The sequence below is a fragment of the Rhinolophus ferrumequinum genome, chromosome 15, assembly GCF_004115265.2.
Source record: "Rhinolophus ferrumequinum isolate MPI-CBG mRhiFer1 chromosome 15, mRhiFer1_v1.p, whole genome shotgun sequence".
Classification (NCBI taxonomy): domain Eukaryota; kingdom Metazoa; phylum Chordata; class Mammalia; order Chiroptera; family Rhinolophidae; genus Rhinolophus; species Rhinolophus ferrumequinum.
The window spans coordinates 2,814,411-2,840,292 of NC_046298.1; the positions used below are offsets into that span (position 1 = coordinate 2,814,411).

Genomic DNA, 25,882 nt, shown 5'->3' on the forward strand with positions numbered 1-25,882 from the left:
CTCTAGGTATGAACTTGGACAAAGTTGAATTCTGTCATATTCTGGGATGACTTCCAAAAAACAAGCCATGCCTGGAAATGGGGTAATGCGGAAAAGGCACTGGATTGAGAGCTGAAAAACATAGTATTTAGACTTCTTTCTGCCGTTACTAGTGGTATTACCTTGGGCAAGTCACTTCACCTCACAGAAGCTATCTTCAATTGTAAGAGTATCTTGGCCCAGGTGGCGCCAAACCTTTCAACAACCAGCCCTTCTCTCTCCCTCTCTTTCATTCACTACCTACACACAGACACATGATATTTTCAAAGAATGTCAAATCAAATTTAGTAAAAATATGTTTTGCCCATATTTATTAAAGGCAACTATAACCTCCAATAACAGGTAACATTTATTGAGTCTGCAGGCTTTACCTGCATTACCTATTCAATCTTCCAAAACCATCCTATGAGACTGGAAATACTATTATTCCCATTTTACAGATGAGGAAATATAACACCCAATTTAAACTAGCACAGCCAGGATTAGAAACCAGCCAAACTCCAGAAGCCACCCTTTAATGTCTGGCCAGGCCATGACCAGTCAGCTGAGACAGGCCGGCAAAAGCAGAAGTTACCAGAACACCAGGTAGGGTCAAGTCCCACAGAAAGCCAAGCGCTTGGAAGTGACAAGCTATGCAGTCTTATCACAGGGAAAACATCTCCACTCTATAGGCATTCTACTAGCTCCTCTTATCAATCACGTATGAAACGAAAAAAAGTCCAAAATTGTTAATGGCAACTTTATTTTCACTGGTGAAAAAAAAAATCATAATTGTATGATGCATTTCCCCCTAAATGTACAATAATGGTTATACATAAATTATATAGATCACAAATTTTCTATTTTATACTATTTAGAACAAAATTATTTTGATAAATATGTCGAGGACAACACTGGTTCTTAGATGGATGGTCGAGTCCAAATATGCAAAATATAGCTTCTGGTTTTGACCATGGTACTTTAAAATTCTGAAACATGCATTAATATATTCTAGTTTTAGGGAAAATATTATACATGGCCTTATCTTGCATTTAGGGAAAAGCCCAAGCTGAATTTCACATACAGTATTCCTTTCCTCTAAATTCATCTCAAATTGGACTAGAGAACAAAGAGACAGACACGTTTGGGTTAGTACTCCCAAGTAATGAAGGAAATGACATAATCAACAATAAAACAAAACAGAAATAAAGGAAGGAGAGCTTCATTAGTAGCCGAGATAAGTGGTTTTTAAATATTTGTGTTCTTTTTTTTCTTTACAGATCACAGGAATATTAAATAGCAAATCAATCATGCTACTTGGGGTGATCAGACAGACCTGAACACTTACGAAGTGAATAGCTTTATTAAGGTCTTGAAGGTGAGTGTCGGAGGTGCTGGGTAAAACACATCACAAGTAAGAAACGGGAAAGCTACCTCAGCATTTCTGAAAGGCACAATCTATGGAAGGGAGACCTAGCATAGCAAAACCCTCACTGATGTGCGTGGACAGGAGTGTGGTGGGCCTGTTTCCGTTTAAAGGACGAGCCCTTCGTATATGGGCCCCTCGGATTCCGGCGATTCCCGCCTCAAGCGCAGATGTTCCAGCGTGTTATGAAAATGTTTGTTAATTTGCTCTGTTTCTTCACTGGCCTCGAGATTTGGAAGGTCTTCTCGAATCTTTTGGATAAGCTGGTTCAAAACCTGAATTGTGACCTATAAAAGAATATGTACAATTGCACGACCAAACATGTACCACAAAATATAAAAGGTAATTTAATAAAAATGTTTTGAGGAGCTTGTGTTACTCTCATCAATTACCAGAGTAATTATGGGGGGGGAAAGAGATGAGAACATGATTCCTAGTTTGGGAACAACTTCTGGCTATTCATCAAAAACAAAAGGAGTTAATTAAAAATACAGAGCACTGTGAACCAGTGAAAGAACAAAGACACAATTTTATCTAACCTACAAATCTTGACCAACACTGCTCTGCTAAAAGGCTAAGGCATTATTCTTTATTTAGGACTTATTCTGAACTTGTACATGATGACATATCAGACTCTTATTTAGCATTTGTAAATTACTTTGTGTTTCCTAAACACAGAGACTATTTTTATAAAATATTCCCAAGCAAAAGGGATGAGAATTTCCTTGAATACAAATAGTTCTTCCATTAGAGATGCATCTATATAGTCAGAGCATGTTTTTGGAGAATGGGAGACCAGTAGGTGGGTTCCCCAGACTCTGACGCTCGTAAACAAACCAACAAAAAGCACCAGAATGACAAACGTCTGTACGCATCAAATCTCAGAGCAAGAAGGGAAAACAGAGTTCGCTAACACCAGTATCAATTCACTTACCGCGTCATTCTCCTTTTCATAAAAATAGATGTATCTGTTCAGAATTTCTATAAAAAGTTGCACTTGTAGAGAGGGGTCCATGCACTGATTTGCTATTTTCAGAGCTTTCTTTAGGCATTCCATTACCCTCCTGCCGCCATGAAGCTGAAGTGAGAGGGGAGCGGGGAAGCAGTAAAGTGATTAACGATCACGAACAGCCTGTTGCACACAGAGAAGTGACAACACTACAGTGACTCGAGTTTTAAAGGGACAAAACCAATTTAAATCCTCTTCACTTTTAAGCACACAGCTATATTTTAAAGCAAATATATTATTTGTTTTATATATTTATATGATATATGTTTTATATTTACGTACAGGCATACCTCAGAGATATTGGGGGGCTCAGTTCCAGACCACCGCAATAAAGCGACTCACAATTTTTGGCTTTCCCAGTGCACATAAATGTTTACACTATGCTGGATTCTATTAAGTGTGCAAAAGAGTTATGTCTTTAAAAAGTGTACATATATAATTGGAAAATACCTTATCGCTAAAAAATGCTGACATCCTCTGAGCCCTCAGCGAGTCACAGTCTTTTCACTGGTGGAGGCTCTGCCCCCACGCTGATGGCTGCTGACTGATCAGGGTGGTGGCTGCTGAAGGTTGAGGTGTCTGTGGCAATTTCTTAAAATAAGACAACAGTCAAGTTTGCCTCATCAATGGACTCTTCCTTTCTCCAAAGATTTCTTTGTACTATGAGATACTGTTTGACAGCATTTTATCCACAGAACTTCTTTCAAAATTGGAGTCCTCTCAAACCCTGCCACTGTTTTATCAACTAAATTTGTATAATATTCTAAGTCCTTTGGTTGTCCTTTCAACAATCTTCACAGCATCTTCACTAAGCACAGATTCCATCTCAAGAAACCACTTTCTTTGCTCCTCCATAAGAAGCAACTCCTCATCCATTCAAGTTTTATCGAGATTGCATCAGTTCAGTCACACCTCCAAGCTCCACTTCTAATAACAGTTCTCTTTCTGTTTCCACCACATCGGCAGTTATTTCTTCCATTGAGTCTTGAACCCTCAAAGTCATCCACGAGGGTTGGAATCAACTTCTTCCAAACTCCTGTTAATGTGGACATTCTGACCTCTTCCCATGAATCAGGAATGTACTTAATGGCATCTAGGATGGTGAATCCTTTCCAGAAGGTTTTCAATGGACTTCGTCCAGATCCACCAGAGGAATCACCATCTATGGCAGCTTTGGCCGTACGAAATGTATTTCATAAATACTAAGACTTGAAAGTCAAAATTACTCCTTGATCCATGGGCTGCAGAATGGATGTTGTGCTCACAGGCATGAAAACATTAATCTCGTTCCTCTCCATCAGAGCTCTTGGGTGACCAGGTGAATTATCAATGAGCAGTCATATTTTGAAAGAAATCTTTATTCCTGAGTAATAGTTCTCAACAGTGGGCTTAAAATATTCAGTAAACCGTGTTGTAAACAGCTGTGCTGTCATCTTAGATTTAGCATAATTCCAAGGGCCCTAGGATTTTCCGAACGGTAAATGAGCACTGACTCCAACTTAAACTCACCAGCTGCATGAGCCCCTCACAAGAGAGTCAGCCTGTCCTCTGAAGCTTTGAAGCCAGGCGTCGACTTCTCCTCTCTGTGCAAGTCCTAGATGGCATCTTCTTCTAATAAAAGGCTGTTCGGCTACACTGAAAATCTGTCATTCAGCCTAGCCAGTTTCATTCATTATCTTAGCTAGACCTTCACCTGGCACTTTTATGTTATGGAGACGGCGTCTTTCCTTAAGCCTCATGAACCAACCTCTGCCAGCTTCACACTTTTCCTCTGCAGCTTCCTCACCCCCAGGCTTCACAGAATTGAAGAGAACCAGGGCCTTGCTCTGGATAAGGCTTTGGCTTAAGGGAATGCTGTGGCTGGTTTGACCTTCCATCCAGACCACTAAGACTTTCTCTGTATCAGCACTAAGGCTGTTTCACTTTCTTATCACTCCATGTTCACTGGACTCGTACTTTTAATTCCCTTCAAGAACGTTTCCTTTGCTTTCACAGCTGGGCTGTTTGGCACAAGAGGCCCAGCTTTCGGCCTGTCTTGGTTTTCAACATGCCTTGCTCAGTAAGCTTAATCATTTCTAGCTTTTGATTTAAAGGGAGGGCTGTGTGACTCTTCCTTTCACTTGAACACTGAGAGGCCATTGTAGGGTTATTAACTGGCCTCATTTAATATTGTAATTGTCTCAGGCAACAGGGAGGTCCACGGAGAGGGAGAGAGATGGGGAACGGCCGGTCAGTGGAGCAGTCAGAACACACAGCATTAATCCATTAAGCTCGCCATGTGATATGGGTGCGATATGGGTGCAGTTCGTGGCACCCCAAAATAATTACAGTGGTAACATCAAAGGTCACTGATCACAAATCACTGTAACAAATATAATAATAGTGAACGTTTGAAACATTGTATTACCACGAGGTGGGCAAATGCTGTTGGAAAAATGGCGCCAACAGACTTGCTCCAGGCAGGGCTGCCACAAACCTTCAATTTGTATCTGCTAAGTGGAATAAAACGAGGTATGCCTGTATTGTGTATATTTTTTAAAGGTGCTATGGTATAAATGCGCTATGTTACAATATACGCAAAGTGGAGGCCTCACTGCAGGATGTACTCTCTGCACACTACTTTCCTTTTAACAAAACAAAACAACTTTCTTTGTCAGGTCCCCAAACCCTCCAAAGGTTTGCATCCAGGTCACAAGCTGCACCTGCCATCCCTCGCTAACAGTCGCCTGTCCTGTAACCAGCTCAGGGATGACCTCCCGCCCGCCTTACCTCCTCCCCGTTTTTGTCTGTGTTTCTGCCAGACCAGAAGAGATGTGCACAGGTGCTCACAGCTCGGCCCTGATCGGGCTTCTTCAGAAGTTTTGATGCGGCCAGAGCGCACTGAGTCCTCAGGGGCTCGTGATTCTCTTCACTGAAGCACTTCATCCTCTCGAAGGTCCCGATGATCAAGGTGATGGCAGCCAGCTGTGCTTTGGAATCGCTGATTTCATCTTCATACAGAGAAAATGCCTGGTGGGCACAGGGAGAAGGACCTGTAGGTGCCAGCCATCTGCTGGAGCATTTTCAGAGGCAGTTCCCACCAAGCCCACCCTGGGAGTGTCTTGCAATCCCTTCAGGTCAGCACATGTGCCCTCTTGGAGAGGCACAAGGTACAGCTGATACAGTAAAGATGCCGACAAGTTGTAACAAGGAAACTGTCTTAACTTTGGTTTAACCCAGGGTTCCCACACTGAATTAATAAAGGAACTTTTTTTTACCATGATCCACCTGGAAATCTTAAATCTCACTAGCGCCCGGTAAAAGATAAATTATCCTGCTCCCAACTGGGCAATATGACTACAGCATTAAGAAGTCCCAAGATGGTGGAAAAGGGTAGTTACAAATTCAGTGAAGAGTAAACCCAGGTGCACTGCACCATGACACAAGTGACTGAGCACAGCCATATGCTTTCCACGACCCGGAGAGGAACACATCATCACCTGGGACATAAACTCATACGCTACGGTTTCATGATTCTCAAAACCAATTTCTCCAGCAGCTAGAGCCCCTTGAAGAAAAAGTCTTAAGGGTAATTCTGCCAGCTCTGCTTTGATCAAAGCACTGATAGTCTGGTGAGCAAATGAAAAAATCTTCTGGCATTTCTTTTCCCATTTGTCATCCTAAAACAAGAAAAAAAGTGTTCAATTACCTTAAGTCCAAGAGTAACTTGCTCAAGAATATTTATTTTATATACAACTTCTAGAAAACAGAGAAAGCAATAAAGGTGAGCTCACAATTTTCCTGTTCTCTTTCTTTTTTGTCTCATTTATGAAGCACACAAGTCAATCAAACAGAATGTCTTCTCAGAACATCCACTGGAGATTACTGGCTTTGCAATCGTTATATATTAGGAGTTTGTTTTTTTCTCATCAGAAAAGCAACACATTCCCAAATTGGACAAAATTAGGAAAATACACAAAGAATTTTAAAAAGTAAAATCATCCCCAAATCTACCACCCAGCAATAATCAATGATAACATTCTGGTGTTAATGTTTTCCTTTCTTTTTTTCTTTACAAATGTAATGCAACTGGGACATGTGTGCATGCTTCTGTTTTCTATTTTAAAGTACCTCACTTAAAAGAGTTAAATTGGGCTCATGCTGCATATAATTTGTATTCAACTTCTTTTATTTTATTTATTTTGTCAAAACAATTTTCCTCATGATGCTAAAGTTATCTGAAATCATTTTAATCACTAGAAAATATTCCACACACTGGACATAGCATAATTTACTTAGCTATTCCTTTCTGGAAACGATCTGTATTACCATCATGATCTATATACAAAAGCTTTATTGAATCCCTAATTACTTCCTTAGCACAAATTCTTAGAAGTGCAATTACTGGATCTTTTAAGGCTCTGGTTACATACTGCCCGAGTTTTCTAGAAAGACTGCAGTAATTCACATTCCCACCGTGACTAGATTGAGAATGAATTCCATCACACCACTGCCATCACTGAACCTTATTTTTCTTTTCTCTTCACCAGTTTGATTTTTAGGAAGGTTCATTGTTGTACTTAGTAGTGAGGTTCAATATTTTGCCTGGGTTTAACCATCCCAATTTCTTGTTAAAGCAATCAGTTCTTTTCATTTTTAAGAGAGAGTAGTAGTGACAGACTTGCTATGAGGACTAAATGCACTGATCCGAGTGCATGGTCTGGGCACAGTGAATGGCGCACGGTGAGTAAATGCTCGCTGCTACTTTTACTGTTACATTCACAAATACCTGTCCCTAAGATGCTGGAAAAGGGACTGAAAGAGAAACTGGCCTAATAAAAACTGGCCAAATGCTGCTATGCCTTGCTGGTTGGTCTGCTGAATAAATCTTATCTCCCCATTGTCTGAAAATGAAGTTTGTTGAGCTTTGTTCCTCAACATAAACCTGACTGCCCAGACTCAGGTGTTTTCTATAAAGGTACTCCACTGAAGACTTAAGCCATAATTCTGTTGGTAAAAGGAATAAGCTCATAAAAAATGTATATGGCTCAGAAATGATTCAAGTACAGGCTTTCAGAGAGACGGGTGATTATGCAGTGCTGGCGATTCCCTTAGGCAGAGCTGGCTGAGTGGGTCTGACCTGCTGTGTATCGCAGCCTCTGCTCACAGGGCGGTACCACTCTACAGCTGGTACTTCAAAGGCTCCAAGGAAACGAAACCGTTCTTTAAAGCACTGTCAGCCGATTATATAATAAACTGATGAATGTCTCACAAGCGATCTTTAAACACAGGAAAAACTTCTAGCATAAATGCAACCTGTTTGAATTTTTCATTTTATTTTAAGTGGTTTCATGTGATCCTGCAGCTAGACTGTAATCCACCAACATCACTGTTACAAACACCTAACATGGGATGAGTAATGAATTGAGATTTACTGAAACTGGGATTTTATTATCTATTTTTGTGTATGTTTGAAACTCTACATAATAATAAACTAAAATACACACACGGAGGGAGGAAAAAGGAAAAAAGTAGTGACATACTTAAAAGTAAACCCACCACTTTAGAATTCTCTTTATAGCGAAAAGCCAGCTGGTAAGCTGCAAATACCAATGGCGGCAGTGTGAAGCGAATCCGCTGATTTCCACCAGCTCCAAAATGTTTTCGTGCCGTGTTTAAAATCTGAACAAGAAAAAAACCAATTAATCTTTTCTGCACTATGATTCGTTGTTTTTAAAATTAAATGGGGACTCTCGTCATCATCGCTGCCACCGTCCTCATCCCCATTCTGGAACGCATACAGCCTGCAGGCTTTATGGTCAGCACTTTACATTTCTTATCTGGCAAAGTCATTGCAATCACCCTAGAGACAGACACCGACCTCGTTTCACAAACGGGGAGGCCTGAGGTTGAGAGAGGTTGTACAATCCGCCCCCGGTTACACAGCTAATCAGGGCAGACATTGAAATATGTTTTCCTAGACACATGTACAAAGTATACTGTGTTGGTAAAGGGCTTTCTAAGGAAAGACACTTCAAAGCAGATTCTAACACTTACTACTTGTGTGATCCTGGGCAAATTACTTCCCTTCTCTTACCTGTCAGTTTCATTTGAAAATGGGCTAGGATATTCTCCTAGGGTGGTTGGGAAGATCAAACAACACATGTGAAGTGTTCCCAGTACCTGACACAAGGCATGAGCTCAGAAATGTCGGCTGTTACTGTGATACAAAACAGCTCTATGCGTATTGCTGGTATATCCTACCTCCTAATTCAGAAAAAATACTATGACCATTTAGATCAAGGCAATACACTTTGAAAAGGCCATTGTGAAACGAATGTCTGGTTGTTTCAGAAAAACTATAAGAATCCATGAAATACTTTTTAAATATGTGTGACACAACGTGTGACATTCGGGTTTTGTGAATTTCTCTGAAATGGCAGATGGAAAAGAGGCTGCATCCCCCTGAGAAATCAGAGCGAACGACCCTCGCCTCCAAGGCGTCTGTACAAGAGCGTAACCGACTGGCCACAGGCAGAAGGCACACCTCCTAACTACTCCGTTTGGTGTGCAACAAAAAATGAAAACACATGTAGGCACGTGTGTGTGACACGGGAACATACGGTAACCGGTTAAAGCCGTGAACAAGCAGCCGCTCACTGTACAAATCATAGTGCACAGAGTGACACGCTGCGGGGCCCAGAGCATCTGTCACTGAGCCAAGGCACAGACTGTACACAGCAATACACTGGCTATGAAGGAGCACAAGTGTCAGCCGTGACAAAGGAAGTCACAGCACGAGAAAGTCAGGCCTCCCCCTCAAACAAAGCTGCCCATTAGAGCAGCCCCACTAGCCTCGCGCAGCCAACAATGGGTAAACTACTTGGCCCAGACCACAATCAGGCAGCCATCTGTGCCACCTTTCATGAAAATAAATTATCCAGCCTCAGTCACCAACACTTAGGGAATATGTTTTATTCATTTCACAAAGATTTATTTAGGACTAGTGACAAAGAAAGGGAGCACCTCATCTGACTGTTCTTTACTAGGAAAAAGGGGGTAAGAGAAAGGCAATCTGAATTTTAAAGTCGTTTCACACATTTTCAGTGTGGCAGACACACACAACTTGTATTTGTAAACCTTGGAAACATAAATACAATTGAATATAAGGATTGTTGCTTAGACTTTCAAAGCAACACACAGTTAAAAAATGAACATGGAACGACGACTGGACACCCAGCTAAAGGCAGACAGGCTCTTCTGCAATTCCTAAGACTTCGGTCTCCTAAAGAAACTAGAGCAGTCCACCTATTCCTCACGAGCTCCGGGATTTCTCAAACAATTACAGACTGATACATAAAGGGAGATCCACAGATGCCACCTAATCGCTTATTCAGCTACGATTCTTTCCAAACCTTCTAAGAGCACAAGCTACGTGAGACCCTTGATGACACAGGAAATGGGGGGCAGTGCGGGCTGGCGCCTACCAGGTACTGCTGGTCGGGGTCCTCCGAGCGCAGCAGGTGGATGACCCTGCCCACGAGGCCCTGCTCGTCGGCGAAGTCCTCGGGGTCGGGGTCTTCTGCGGGCTGGTCGGGCTGATCCTGAATCAACGTGGACACCAAGTTCATTATGGAATCCACCTGCAACGTGGGAGACACAACACTGGGTGAAACCACCAGCACCTACAGCCATTGTCAAGAGTGATTCTAGCCACATAAAGTTACAAAATAGTATCAACAATACAAGTCCTTTCTTCCCAAGGAAGGATATGCATGTGGACACACAGACAAAAGTCTGGCAAGAGGTGCACCAAATGTCAATCAACAGTGGTTATTCTTCCTGGTGAGATTCCAGCTGTTTACCATTCCACCTTAGACAGCTCCAATCCTGTAATTTACGTAATGAATAAGCTACTTGCAACAACACAGCACGTCGCTATTCTCTCACCTGGTCTTGAGAGACAATTTCCGTGTTATAATCTAGAACATTACTGAGCACGTAACAACTCATGCTCTTTCTGGACTCGTAGTCAAAGTACTCAAACAGTGGGTGGAAATGTTTTAGTTTCAAGACCGTTAAAACATTGTTGTACGTGTCCACAGGGATCTTCAACAGTCTGGTGAGCTCCTTCGAAACTGCGCTGCTGGTGGCAATACTACGGGAAGAAAAACAGCAGCCCTTGAATGGAAAGAATTAACTCTCCACACACAAACACGGCTTGTTTCAGAAAAATCGAACACTTTCATTTATACGTGACAGGAAATGGATCGAGTGAATCACACCACCCCAAAATACTCCAATGACCTCCTTCCAAGATGCTTATCTTAACGCATTTATTCATCTATTCACGTCCCACTGATACAAAACGGATGTAATAGTCTCCAAGTCATGACAGGTTGTACAGCTGGAGTTCAAGTGACTGTCTGGAATTTGCTGTCTCAGGGAAGCATTTTAAGTGGTAGGTAGGTTTCTAGGGTAGCCAGTAAGTACTGTATATGCCTTATGAAAATAAGTAGGAAAAAAAAATCCATGCAAAACTAGCAATTCGACAAAATAAAAAAAAAAAAAACATAAACGATTTCTTCTGCTCCGGATGTTGGTGATTAAGGAAGAGCAGGCTCAACGTCAGGTGGTGGCTTGTAGGAGCCATTCTGTGGAGACTGAGAAATGTCCCCGCATTTCTACCATTTCACAGACTGGGATTTTTAGCTCTTTGTCTAATTTTAGAACTTTAAAACTCATTTAGTAGGGGAGGTATAGATACAACATTGTTACCATTCAAGATCTGAAATGTTTTTTGGTTCACCAAAAAATGGGAGAGACCAAGGGGAAAAAGGAGTACTAAAAGGTAAAAGAGAATCTTCCAGATGCAGCTAAACCACTAGAAGAGAGACGGATAGGAGAAAGTTCATGTGAGGTGAAATGATGAATAATGCAGGGCAGGCAGGGCCTGGCTTGACTGTGTTCAGAAGCAACGGAGGGTGGGACAGGAAGGGGACCGCTGGAACAAAGATAAAGGGAGCAGAATTGCCCAGTGGCCACTAGAGGACACGGCAGGCCTGGGAGAGCACAGTGAAGAAGGCTCAGAGTGGGTAAGAGCACCATACTCTCCTCCATGGTATCAACATCAAGACTCGAAACAGGAAAATATTTTAAACCAACTTAGTCTCCACACCTTAAATACATACATGCCCCTAATTTTTCACAACTTACTCATCAGTAGAAAACCACTTCTTATGGAAATACTGCTCAACATAAAGCGTTTCTTTACCAGTTTAAAAACTCGTTCACATCTACAAAAGAGGCTGAACTGGAGACACTGGTCCCTTGAGACGGCTTATAGCCCATGAGCCCAACACCTGGCCAGTGTATACCACCCAGTAACCGGCTGCCACTTCCTGGCCTGACTAGCACCAAGCATGTTATGCTAACAAATGCTGAAAATGAGACAAATGCTAACATTTCAAAAAGGAATTGAGAAAGAAAAGCAAATCTGGGACCAAACAAAGAGCCTTATGAGGGTTTTTACAAAAGTGTAATGGTGACTTACTGTTCAAGGTTGAGCTTATTAAATATCTCCACTGTTGTTTCTAGAACTTTGTCAACATAGTCCACACGATCGGGGTAACACTTCATAGCGAGATTGATGAGAGAGACTTGTAAAGACACAACGTCCTCCGAAGGCATGTCTTGTCTAGACTAGAATGTTTAGAAAACCAGAGAATTTGTTTTACACAATTACAAAAGGATCTACCAGTTGAGAAGTTTCGCGGTTTCGGGAACTTAGGAGAAAAGCCATACACACCTGTATTACTGTAGCCACCTGCTGTGAAAATATATCAAAAAGCTTAATCTCTGCTGGGATTCCAGGTCCATCTTCACGATGAGCAAATAAAGCTAATCTGAAAAAAAAAATCCTTATTTAAAAATATATAGAGATCTGAGTAGTGGGGTCATAGATGACATTTTATTCTTCACGCTTTTCTACAAGTGTATTTCTCCTAAAACATTAGAAAAGGTTTTTACAAAGGACATGGAAGGTAGCTGATCATTCCTTCAATTCATTTTTAACTAGACAGTTTCACCAATGATGTTGTATTTCACTGCATTCTTACTTTATATCACACTTAAATAGATTTTTCAATAGGCCGGTTTTGCCAAATTCTTTGAAACTTAATTGAATAGATATGACTAGAAATGCATTAAAGTGACAAATGTATTTGACAGCCATGATTATAAAAATAATCTTTAAAAGCCAAAAGGTACACAGATTACTTTAAGACACTGCAGTTTTACTATTATTAAGTTGGTGCAAAAGTAATTACGGTTTAACAGGTTGAAAATAATTGCAAAAACCGCAATTACTTTTGCACTAACCTAATATAAAGTTTAGGACACAACTAACTGCAAAAGTAGTAAACGTCTCTTTTCCACATCTTAAACTATTCAAAATAAGGTCTGTTCCATTATCTTTTATCTGTTCGCCACGGCTACTGGCAGGAATGGCTAAGGAACATTATACCTGACACAGGAAAATCTAGTTCTTTGCTCCCATTAAGAATATGGCCAATTAACAGGATTTGGAGAATTCTGTTAAATTCTCAGACTTTAAAACTAGTAACACAGATATTTAAAATAAACCAAAAGGTAGTGTTTGTAGAAATAACCTGGGTGTGGGTGTCTGTTTTCACGTCAGTATGTCCACAAGCAGGACACATTACGAACTGGCACTCAGCATACCTGTCACGTGGGCACTTAGCAGAGTCACATCGAGGGCCACGTTTGAGACATTTAAACAAGACCAAGGGCTCTAGAAGTAGAGCTGAAGCCTGAAGGGGATTTACTAACATATTAATACACTGGAATTCTCTTTAAAATACGCAATGACAATGATTTCTGAACAGTCTCCATAATCTGTATCTTATGGCTACTTGATGAAGCAGACCCCCAAGCAAACTGGTGCCCACTGAAAGTCAGCTTTCAACTCAGTCCGTACAAAAATGTCTTTACATGATAATTAAATGCATAGATTAAAAATGTTATTTCCATGCCTCCTGCACAATTAAATCCTGAACCTCTTTCATGCCTAAGCTAGGCAAGCATTTACTAGATACTCATAGAACTAAATAGTGTAGTTACAATAAAATCATTAATATAATAAAAGTTTAACAGAAATAAATAACTCATGACAATGTCTTAAATCCATTATTCCGAAGTCAGAACATCTGCCTTCCAGCGTTGGAAGCTCTTACCTATCAATTAAAGCAATGATTATGTTTTTCACATTTACATTTTGGTGCAACTCAGCACAGGCCCGAAGAAAAGGATTCAAAGTTTGAAGGTGGAATTCATCAGGGAAAACCTGAAAATCAAATAATAACTGAGTGATACAAGTAAAAGCACTTCACATTATATTCTAGACTTACTTATGGTACTTAAAGTTCATATTTGTGGGAAAAAAATCATTTTAATCTTATACAACTAAATTAAAATACATTACTTTTAAGTCTCTATAAACGTTAAGCCCAGATAGAAATATTCCACTAAGGAAAGTCCACCTATAATTATACTAAAACTAATGAGACCTAGAAGTTGGGGAGGTCATGCTTTCCTACATTTAGGGGAGAAAAATATATCAGTACAATGACCAAGTTATTAGTGGGAGAAATGAATTCTTCATTCAGGAAAGCTAATTTTCTACTCTATCAAGACTTTTTTCCAAAACAATGAAAATTAATGAAATATAAAATGAATCATTTAAAAAAAAAAATAAAACAAATGTTCACAGCTACCTGAATAATACATTCCATGAGATATTCTTGAGCCAAAGCATCCCTGCAATTCACGACTTGTTCCAATATGCCAGTCAAAACAATCTAAGAGGAAAAAAAAGTAAGAGTTAAGATTACTTTCAAAATCTTCGGTCACTCCTCTAACAGCACGGTTGGACTATTAATTTGAAAATCATCTTTCAGATTTTTCTCACCCATACTTCCTTTCTAGATTAAACTTTAAAATTTTACAGAAGAATTTTTAAACAAAAAATTCTGGGTTCCTATTTAGTAAAAGTCACTTAGCATACAGTCCATTTTATTAATTTTTTACTTATTGTGGTTTGCGCTTTTTATGTCCTTGAGAAACCTCTGTCTAATTCAAGGTTATGAAGATTTCCTTTGTGTTTTTTCTTCTGAAAGTTTTATAGTTTTAGATTTTATATTTAGGTCTTTGATTCATTTTTTGAGTTTTTCTACATAGTATGAGGATGAGTCATAGTTCAAGGGTTTTGTTTGCATACAGATGTCTAATTATTCCAGAACCATTTGTTGAAAAGGTTGCTTTTACACCTTTATCAAAAATAATTGATTGTATACCATGTTTCCCCAAAAATAAGACCTACCCCAAAAATAAGCCCCAGTTAAGATCGTCAGCCAGACAGACGCATTTAGTACGTTATGATCCAGAAGGTGACATGACTGTACTTTAGTAAATGTAGATTGCTGTACATGAAAAAATAAGACATCCTCTGCAAATACGCCCTAATGGTCTTTTGGAGCAAAAATTAATATAAGACCCGGTCTTGTTTTTGGGGAAACACAGTATGTAGGTCTATTCTGGATTGTCTATTACAGGGGTCAGCAAATCTAGCTCAATGCCTGTTTTTGTAAACTGCTTCCATATTGTCCAACTGCTTTGGCACAACACCTGCATAGTTTAGTAGCTGCAGACCACAGGGCTTGCAAAACCAAAAAGTGTTTACTATTTGGTCCTCTACAAAAAAAAAAGTTTGTCGACCCCTGCTTTATTCTCCTCCACTGGAGAATAGGCAAGCACTTAGTAGATACTCATAGAGTTAAATAGTGTAGTTACAGTAAAACAGTGATTAACATGTTTATCCCTTTCACCAATACCACATTATCTTATGTAGCTTTAGAGTACATCTACAGCAAAATACAGTCAATCTCAATTTAAGGAGAACTAGTGACACCCAATCGTCCCATTCACAAACTCAAAATATATCTTTAAGTTTATTTAAGTATTCTCTGATTGTCAATGGCTTTCAATGCAATACCATTTAACAAAAATATTTTGATTTTAAAATCAGACTTCAATTTATAGCTCATGACACAAGCAAAGGTGACAAGTAAAAGAACAGAAACCTGTTTGTAACGTTCCACATTTACACCTTCCAGCTGACTGAGGCGCACCAAATTTGTCCCCACTAAAATTCTCAGCTCCTGCCTTTCTCGTTCTCTTTTTTCTCTATCTCGGCTGTGGCCCTGGTGTTGCATTCGCACCCAGAGCTTATTCATTTCTGCAAAGTTGAGTAGGACAAAATCCATGGAATCACTGATATCGCCAGTTGTTTCTTCACTGCAAAGACAGTTGGAAAAATCTTTATATACAGTATTTAAATTATACGGCCAATTTCCTACTGTCCCTCTCCTTTGAGCATTTCCTTCTAATCTCTCTAATACACTGATGCTTTATGAAAGACACTTTCAACTTCACTGGCTTAGTGTTCAATTTGAAGGGGAACAAACTTGAGAGAAAAAAAGACCAGGGAGAGGACACAGTACAAGTCTAAAGTGACAAAATACTTTCCCCCACTCTTTTCCCTAGGCCAACTAGACTCGTTATGATAATGCCATTAATTCAAAAAGCCTAAAGAAACTGGCATAATGTACTGGTAACTACATCATTTTATTGGTAAAGATTTTATGTTTTCAATTGGAATGTAAGCTTGGTGAAGGAGGGAAGAGACCATGTATTTCCTGGTTATTTTTACATCTCCTAAGATGAGGAAATTAGTAATTTTCAAAATTTTTTACTGATTGCCTAATTAAATGCTCAAAACTGAGAATCAAATCATAATAAATCAAATAAGCTGACATTCTTCTCTATAGTGTTAAATTTTCATCTTTTCTATACCATTTAAATTTTTTGTCATATGCATAGTAAAATTTTATATTTTTTCTTTTAAAAAGGAATTGATGCAGATATACTAAAAACCACTGAATTATACCCCTTAGAAGTAAATGAATGAATGACCTTGTAAAAAAGGAAATAAGGTCTTCAATCTAGGGAACCTGTCGCAGGGATAGTTCACCCATTTGGCTGACCATCTGCCATTTTGTGGCATAAAAGCACAATAGACTCAGGTGCTGGAATATCGGTCACAAGACACAGGGCTCTCTGAGTGGCTTTTGTCCTTTCTGTTTGTGAGTTAATATCTAATTGGTGTGCACAGACCATTAAAATCATTTATATTCTAGGGTAACTAGCAGTCCATAAATTATCAAAACTGATAAGACATTCAAGAAACAATATGAAAATTGGAGAGCTCATGGAGAAAGTTAAGCACACTTCATTATTTCATTGTAAATACAATTTTGAAAACGTAAGTCATTTAAAAAGTCCTATTTTCAAAGAATATTTAATGGAACGGAAAAATGCTCTCAGTTACATTACATGAGAAAAGCGGGTTCTAATAATCTACAGACATAATTGTTATGAGGGTACATTTTGCATCACACACATGTACTGAGGCGTTCTATGTAACAAAGGAAATAGAAACACGAAATGCTACCAGTGGCTGGCTGTGGGTGGAATTATTGATATTTATTTTCTCCTATGTACTTTTCTATACAACAAGAGAAAATATTACAACTAAATGAAGAAAGAAAAGCACTTACTCCGTTGGCTCGCCTTCATCAGGTAAGATGTTTCTAGTACACTGAAGAAGATAATTTCGAAGAAACAGGCCTCTCAAAGGATGCTGCACACCACGGCACATTTCTACCAAGTCTTTCAAAATGTCTTTCCTGGACTGAGGAAATGACTTGACATAGACAACTCCAACTGTAATCAACAGATAACTAGGAGAATTTGGAGGAAACATCTGATTAGAAATAAAATATTCAAGTCAAGAATTTGATTATGTCCAAACGTACTGAATACAAACATATTAAATAAACAAGACAGGGACCAAGTTTTCTCCTGCACAATTAAGAAAGTATCATCTGATTTAAAATACAGGCACTCAAGGATACCCTCCCAAATCTATACGCACACGTACAAATACACACACACACACACACACACACCCGGAGTGATCAACTATAAACACATTAGGAGAATTGTCATACTAATTTTTCTAGTAGTCGAGACATTAAACAAAATATGTCATTTCTTTCTACTTCCAAAATTCCTCAATAATCTATGTGAAAAGTAAATTATACTCTAAAACCTTTAACAAATCAGTATCTACCAAAATGTTAATCTCTCTTTGTCAAGAAATAAATAACCTTCAAAGTGGTTTTCTAGAAAGCCCTGATCTGAAAAGCCATCGCAGGCCCCAGCCTCGGCCTCCGGCTACTCACAGCCTCGGGATGATGTTCCCCGCGTACTGCACGAGCTCGTAGAGGTCCGCCACCTTCCTTCCTTTCGCAAACTCATCCGTCAGGTAGACCTCCAGGTAGTGCAGCTCATCAGAAATAGCCATGTCTTTTCATGACGATTAAGGATTCAAGCCAAACCAACCTGAGCAATACTCTGAACTTGTCAGTCATTACACTAGTGGGCAGATAGCTTAAATGCTGGTCCTTGAAGAGCACGTTTACATGCGACAGAATTCCAGCTGGGCTTCCCTTCCTTCACGATAAGCATTTTAAAGATGTTTGAAGCACAGCAATAACAACAAGGAGTGCCTGTCAGTCCACTAGCGGGGTTCTGAAATGGCAAGTCCTTTGGGAATTCCTTCCCATTTCAGAGTCCTGCGTGGCAGGATTGAAGGTTTAAAGAACCAACTGCCTCGGGTGGTGAACACACAATGGGATTTACAGATGATGTAATACAGAATTATACACCTGAAATCTATGTAATTTTACTAACAATTGTCACCCCAATAAATTAAAAAAAAAAAATCAAAGAACCAACTGCCTCAACAACCTGCGCAAATGGTCTGCAAATTGCAACACAACCACCACCCATGTCAAGAAGTTTAAGCACAGGAAAAGGGTTTCTGATACTGGATTTCTTTTTCTCACTTAGCACATTTGTGTGGAAAAGGAATGCTATTTGGTTAAAACAATGAAGGGAAACAGAACCCCAGAAAACTTAATAAGGAACAAACAGACCAGGGCCTTATCAAGAAAGAGGTACAGTCGGAATGTTCACTCACAACACTGAAAAGATACAAAGCTCATAGTAGCTCTTCGGGGACAGCATGGAAGTTCGCAGCTCCCCCAGCATGTTAGAAGCGTGTTTCAGAGCGTCCATAAGCTTGTTCTTGTCCTAGGAACAGCGACAGAATAGATGACAACGCTTACTTTAAATCATCACTTAACTTGGTTATGTAAAATATCAAGTTCGACTTCACCTGGCCATCTCTCTACTGAAAAGCGTTAAGACTCCTGCTTTCCCACCAGGGCTGCAGAGCTCAGCGAGTCTTACGTCTCTAGACCACAGGCTTCCTGGCATAGCTCTAACCTTCACAACCCGTAACGACTAGGAAACTAGTTGCATTGATTCCAATTTTACCTGCAATCAAGAAAGCTGGCATACTGATTCTTTTGAAGCAAGCTACTATCCTGACAATGGCTTTGTCATAGGTTACAAGTCTTCAGAGATGTCTGGAAGGACACCACCTTTACATACAGGAAACACTGTTCATACACAGAAAGAGACAGAAGCAAGCTAGCTCCAGGCCTGCACATTTTCTCCATCCTAAGACGTTTTTCCTTTTTGCAAATTTGTTTGCAAGGAAAGCGACACCACAGATACAGTTGGTTAAGAGCGTATTACTAAGCTTTAGAAACTGTAAGACACTTTACAAAGGTAAGATATAATTATCTTCATCATTACAGCAACTTTTAACTTGAAGTGCCAGTCTATTTGATTCCATTTCTTAAACTTTAATCCAGAGAATCTATAGTTTCTACACAGATTATCTCCTACCCTATCTTTTACAATACGAAAATATATAAATAGATGTAAGTATTATTTTTAAAGTAGTGTCTACAAAAAATATATATTCGGGACAGAAAAAAAGCGTTCAAGACAGGAACAAAGCTGAATAATTCAAATTGAAAGCATTTAAAACCAGTCTGTCAACAACTATTTATGAAGTCCCCATTACATGGTGAGGACGCCTGCCTCGGGTCTGAGGTACAGGACCCACGGGGCTGGTAATGCAGGTCGGATGCCGGTGTGGTGACACTAGCGATGGGTAACCTGAAGGCAGGGTCTCGCGTCCTCATGACGCTTACATTCGGGTGTGGAAGACAGGCCGTCCCAGACCACAAACATCAATGGAAGTACACGGGCTCCCTGCTGAAGTTGCCCCATGCAGTGCCTGAGGGAGGTGGGACTGCAGACAGACACTGGTGGACACCGACAGTTCACTGGCCAGAAGCAGTGCAAAGCTCCACGCCTTAGGAAGAGTTTCCACAGCACCCAGACCGCAGCAGAGCCCCCATGCCGCCATCCTTACCAGGCATCTCTTCATCTGGAAGGACTGGACCTTCACGGCCTGTATAGCTTCATCCAAGAGCTTTTCCTGCTCATCCTGAGGTGACTGCTGTGTGGTAGGCTGAAACGTAAAACCAGACTTCCGTGAATGTCTCCTCAGCACTGGCTTCCGGCAAATCGGATACTTCTACGGCGTTAGCCTCGCCTTTCCAAGGCTTTCCTGTAAGGCTCCGCGCAGTTCTACATCTCAAACCCATGTACCAGTTTTGACAACTACTGAACAGACAGCCAAGCCCAGCCACAGAAGTTAGCGTAAGGTTACTGAAGGGAACGGGAATGTTACGGAGAACTTAGTCTCTCTCAGAAACTGACGCAACATTCTCAGAACAGGTTGGTCCCAAAGGAGATGGTACGTGGTTTATGGCTACCTGTGTTCTGCTAATACGCTCTGGATCCAACCAGAACGCAGCCATCAACCAATCTAATTCCTGTGATAGGTACAGTCTGCCCAAATCCCTAAAAGCCTCTTTTTCTCTAGACTTCTTTTCATCTGCATTTTAGTCTATTCTTAGACCAAGGAACTAGTTTATGAGAAGACTGACCTCTTAGGCAATATACATATATATAATAAGAGACTAAACAGCTTAGAAATAAAACAGCTGAAATTACTGTTATTGACTTGTGGTAGACAGAACACCATAAAGAGTACTCTCCTCAAGTACCTAGCTTACCATTTCAAATACAGAGATCTACAGTTAAAATGGACAAAATACATCAGATACTCTTGTCTTTGCCATCAGCAAAACTGTGCTTGAGAAATGAATTAGATCCACCCATGGAGCAGTGAACCACTTCATTCTTTATGCTGTATAAAACTGCGTTTACACCTCCACTACAGTGTGTCACATTATAACCAAAAATTATGGTCATTTTTATATCCTTGGGACCCAACACATTGCCCGACACATAATGGACGCTTCATAAATGTTCAATGAATGATAAATGAGCTGCTGTTGGAATGAATGTTTACATCATGTATTTAATAAAAAATGACTTTAAAAATCAACAAATGAATGGGTATATACAAATTGTGGTACATACAAATAATGGAATTATCACTCAATCATAAAAAGAAGTACTGATACATGCTATGTGCATGAACCTAGAAAACATATGCTAAGTGAAAGAGGCCAAACAAAAAGATTACATATGGTGTGATTCCGTGTATACGAAATGTCCAGAATAGGCAAATCACCGGTAGAAGCAGGAAGTCGAGTGGTGGTTCCCAGGAGGGAGAGTGGAGGAGTAATTGCTTAATGAGTACTGCAGGGTTTCCTTTTGGGGTGACAAAAATGTTTTGGAACTAGACAGAGGTGGTGGCTGTACAACACTGTGAATGGACTAAATGCCACTCAATTGTTCACTTTAAAATGGTTTGTTATGCTAATTTCACTTTAATTAAAAAAAAAGTGAAGATAGAATGCCTCCTACACAATGAGCTGGAAAGGTGGAAGGCAAGGACTTATACATAGAAGTGAAAGTTAAATCTAGTCAGTCCTGTTATTGAAGACAATCAAAACAACACTTAATTTTGAGATTAACAAAAACTCCATAAAACCAACTTCTGAACTAGAATCGATTATAAAAACTGAAAATTTTCTTGGTCTAATTTTGGAAAGAGAAAAAAGTTAACTGAATAATAAGCAATGCCAAACATCTCTTTATTTTTTCTGTGGCTAACTCTAGTAAAATGAGCTCCCCTATGACCACACTTCTTCAGAAGCATAATCAATTTCAAGAAAAAGTTATTACCTTTTAAATTAAACTTGAAGAGAATATTCACCCTCTTCAAGTTTAATTTAAAAGGTAATAACTAATACGGCAGAACTATTAGTGTGAAATGTTGGCTTCAGAGGCAAGGAAGGACTACACAGCATTTCAGGATCCTGATTTTAACGCAATTCACATTCTTCACCGGCTCGTCCTTGGAGAACTTCAGAGAGACCAAGTATAGTTTGAGTGTTATTGGTCTTTATATCTGGATGCAACAGGTTTAACAATTATCAGAATCAATGGATTTCATTAAGTTCAGATGGTCAACCTAGAGTGAAGTAGTGATATATCATGGAATTTTTACATTAATAATTACTGTTTTATTGTGGTACATATATAAAAATTTGCCATTTTAACTATTTTAAGTGTACAGTTCTGTGGTATTAAGGACATTCACACTGTTTAGTCATCACCACCATCCACCTCCAGAACTTTTCATCTTTCCAAAAGGAAACTCTGCTCATTAAACACTCACTCTTCATTCCCCCACTCCCACCCCAGGCGACCACCATTTCGCTTTCTTTCTGTGAATTTGACTTCTCTAGGTGCCTCAGATAAGTAGAATCATACAATATCTGTCCTTTTGTGTCTGGTTTATTTCACTTAGCATAGTATCTTCAAGGTTTATCCATGTTATAGCATGTGTCATAATTTCCTCCCTTTTTAAGGCTGAATAATATTCCATTATATGTATGGACCACATTTTGTTTATCCATCTGTCAACGGACACTTGCGTGGCTGCTGTGTATAATGACTGTCTTTATATAGCAAATAAAACTATGGTTATAAAAAGACTACAAACAATTCCAAAAATATTTGTATCAGACTAGATTCAGTGATCTATAAACAAATAAATAAAATTTTAGCAAATTTTTTCTATTTTTGTATCAACTGGGTTTAAAAGGAAAAGAAACTTAAATACAAAATGTAGAAAATACAGACTTACTACAAAGTAGGCTACAAATGAAGAGATAAAGCTATAATAAAGAAATGTGTTTTTCCATGTTACTCATAAGACAATGTAGTTATTACACAAATGGCTATTCGAAAGGAGTGTCTTATGCCCTTCCTACAACAGGAACAGTTATAACATGAATGTGTTCTCATTAAACACAAGCCAGGTAACCAGTGTCTGTCTCCTCACTCGTGAAACTGGTTCTCCATTTACAAACCACTCTGTACTTAGGAGCTGCGTGGATCAGAGAAAAATGGAACCACCACAGAATCAAGATCAAGTGAACACTTATGATTAGGCTCATTTTAGCTTGAGACCCAAGCCAAACAGCCCTCCCAAGTCTACACAGTTACAAGGTACAGAGAAAGGCAAACATCATCATGAACATGTCACTTATGAAATTACTCTCCATTCAAACAACGTGCTTTCGTTTCCTCTTCTATCAAACAGGGATAATAGAGTCCTTACCTATATCACTGTTACAAAGCATACATGAAATAAATAGATAAAGCTCAAAACTTGCCTAGCACTTAGTAACAAGCACTTGGTAAGTGTTAACCATTATCATTATATCCTGCCTACATACAAGCAATTATCTCCACTCATCCTAGCAACTTCTTTGTTGGTCAGTATCTCCACTCAGGCTGCAGATGTAATCTAACAACACAATGCAAATCAACTGTAAAATGAAAATAACCCATCTCACAGTTAGAGAATTTCACCTTGGTGATGAGAGTGCTATTTAAAATACATTAAGGCACAAAGTAACAACTGAAGTAAAGAGAACTGAGGATGAGAAGGGATGGAAACTTCATGAGGGGAAAACAATCTGAAGTGTCTCCACCTTCATCCATTTCCCCGGGAATCATATGACGGCGGGCGGCGCCCACCAGGAGGGCTCACTTCTCCCAGCTTCACGTGTGTGCGTGCAGTACCCCTTCTCCTTCTTTCTGTTCACCCTCCTCGGAGTTAGTTCACATGTTACTTCCTGTAGTCTTTCTCAAGCTCCCAGGCAGAACTCTCCCTCCGTGACCCAACACTGCGTTGACAGTGCTCGTAAGGCAATGCTCAGACAACATTACATTACGTTCCACAAGCACGTCTTTCCCTCCAGATTCTTAAGCTCTGGCAGAGCAAGCACTGTGTTTGTTTCCAGTGCCCAGCACAATCCATGACGGAAGGGACACACGAGGCTTGATGAACTGAATTGGATCCTAGAATTTGAGGACTGGGAAGAGCCAAAGAGGCCAACCCCCTGCTTTCAAATGTACAAGTGAGACTCAAGTAAGACTGAGTGACTTGCCCACGTCAGAGACAGGGACTGTGAGTGACTGATCCTGGAGTTTTCTCTCCCAGTAAAATTCAGGAGGACGGGACTGTGTCTGGCTCAGTTCTCCAACCTGGTTCACCTGGCACAGGACTGGCTTGCATAGCAGACCTTCAATTAAGTACTTTCATTACCAATCACTGTAAATGTCAATCCCTAGATGGTGAGAAGCAGACAAATCCTAGTGAAACTTTTGCACTGTTCTTATAGCAATTACCAACTGTAAAAATTCTGAGAAATCAGCAGAATCACCTTGTATAGCGGTCTATCAGAGGAAAGTGGTACATGTCAAACGTTTAATCCTATTTTCTGGCATTAACACATTTAAAGTGAAGCCCGTTTGCAGAAGCCTGTGTACATACAGTGAATAGTGAGATACAGTACACCAACATACAAAAACATCATTTAAACAGTGCGGACAATGTCAAACGCTAATAAAATGCGAGTGACAACTAGACACAAGGATTCACATTTTGAGGAAGTTCCAGTTTACCAGCCAACAGCCACACGGCGATTTGCAGCCATCACAGAGAGGCGCTAAGGAGAATGCCTACTTCCAGCAAGTGAAACACTTGGATTTCATCAATGGGAGACCGGTAAGACAGCCTGGGTGCCCAGGGAACAAACGTTAGAGGGAACAGGGAACAAGCGGTCTCCTTTCCGTCTGTCAGAATTCATAGGTATCGGATAGCACGAGTCCTTCCAGGAAATTCACGTAAGCGAATCCCTAGAAATCGCTGTCAAGCACTGCAGTCAAGGGGGCTACGAGGCCGGGAAAGGCCAGGCCCCATTACGGCCCCTACGGGAGGCGCTTCTCGCACAAGGAAAGGCGTGGGGCCGGCTGAACACTGCCAGGCACAAAGGTGGGGACGCCAGCAAAGGAGCACTCCCTCGGGTGGGGCCCGACGCCACCTCCGCGCCTCCGGACCTCCGCACGCCCCCCACCCAGCCTGACGCTCCGACCGGGCACTCGGGCTCCGGACAGGGCGGGGCGGTGGCCGACTTCATTCAGAGGCGTCCGCAGGCCTTCCCGGACCCCAGAGCCTCCAGGCCGAGACACCCTCAGGGAGGCCGCCTGTCTCAAAGCAACGGCTGCCGCCAGGAGCCACCGCCCACCCCCGCCCGGATCGGCCCGCCTGCGGCCTTCCCCGGCCTGTCCCCCATTCCGCAGGCCAAGCCGGGCTGGTGTGAGCCGCGGTCGGGCTGCGGGGCCCCCACTCCGCCGGCAGCGCCCCAGGGCGGTGGGAGAGAGCAGGGGCTAGGACAAGGGTCCGCCTGGGGCCCGCCGCCCTCAGCACTCACCATGGCGACTCCCCTGAACCTGCAGCAATCAGCACCCACCGCGCGCGGAGCCTCCCGCGGTCAGGTGACGCTACGGCCCCTCCAGGCCCCGCCCTCTCTAGCCCCGCCTTAGGACCTGCAGGCGGCTCCTCGATTGGCCCGCTTCTAGGAATCCGAGTCTCGCATGTTTATTGGCCCTTGTCACTCATCGCTGGACTGACGGACCTAGGCGCCAGCCAGTCTCTCCACAGTGTGGGAGAAGGCGGGGCGGTGCAGAGTAGGGGGCACTCGCTCGGCGTCGGGAAGGAGACAGCAAGAAGGAAAGGCAGCGTTTGTCGACTTTGTCAATAACCGAGGACTGGAAGGAATGTAAACCGGTCGTCCATACTCGCCCTCTTCCCTGGCATGTGCACTCGCGGTGCGCACGCGCACAAGGGAGACCAGGATTGGTGTATGGGGCGGGCTCACGTTCTTTCCCAACCAACCCAGATAGGGCAGAGGGGTGGGGCCTGGCCCTCACTGGCGGCCGCGACGGCTGCGCGCGGGTTTCGTCGCTTCGCTTCTGTTCGCGCGTGTATTTCT

At 41.1% G+C, this 25,882-nt stretch overlaps 1 protein-coding gene and 1 pseudogene across 1 annotated transcript; both read right to left on the bottom strand.

Annotated features, from left to right (window-relative positions):
- Positions 1-764: 764 nt before the first annotated feature.
- VPS35 (VPS35 retromer complex component) lies at positions 765-25,467 on the bottom strand. The gene is made up of 17 exons (XM_033128297.1): positions 25,322-25,467; positions 19,927-20,025; positions 18,632-18,728; positions 17,816-17,939; positions 17,129-17,311; positions 15,593-15,806; positions 14,228-14,311; positions 13,688-13,797; positions 12,241-12,337; positions 11,986-12,134; positions 10,383-10,590; positions 9,920-10,075; positions 7,992-8,114; positions 5,933-6,112; positions 5,223-5,462; positions 2,379-2,522; positions 765-1,731 (listed from the first exon to the last, which is right to left on the bottom strand). Exons 1-17 carry the CDS (start codon positions 25,322-25,324, stop codon positions 1,552-1,554), a joined length of 2,391 nt encoding a protein of 796 aa, XP_032984188.1. The 5' UTR covers positions 25,325-25,467; the 3' UTR covers positions 765-1,551.
- On the bottom strand, positions 2,554-5,205 carry LOC117034876 (tigger transposable element-derived protein 1-like; annotated as a pseudogene).
- Positions 25,468-25,882: the final 415 nt, after the last annotated feature.

Bases quoted from the DNA above. Each gene is read 5' to 3' on its own strand.
- VPS35 (XM_033128297.1), bottom strand. The intron at 18,729-19,926 runs GTAAGGATGGCG...CGCTGTTCCTAG, and splicing joins TCCAGATGAAGAGATGCCTG to GACAAGAACAAGCTTATGGA. The intron at 5,463-5,932 runs GTGATGATGTGT...TGTGCCCACCAG, and splicing joins CGTATGAGTTTATGTCCCAG to GCATTTTCTCTGTATGAAGA.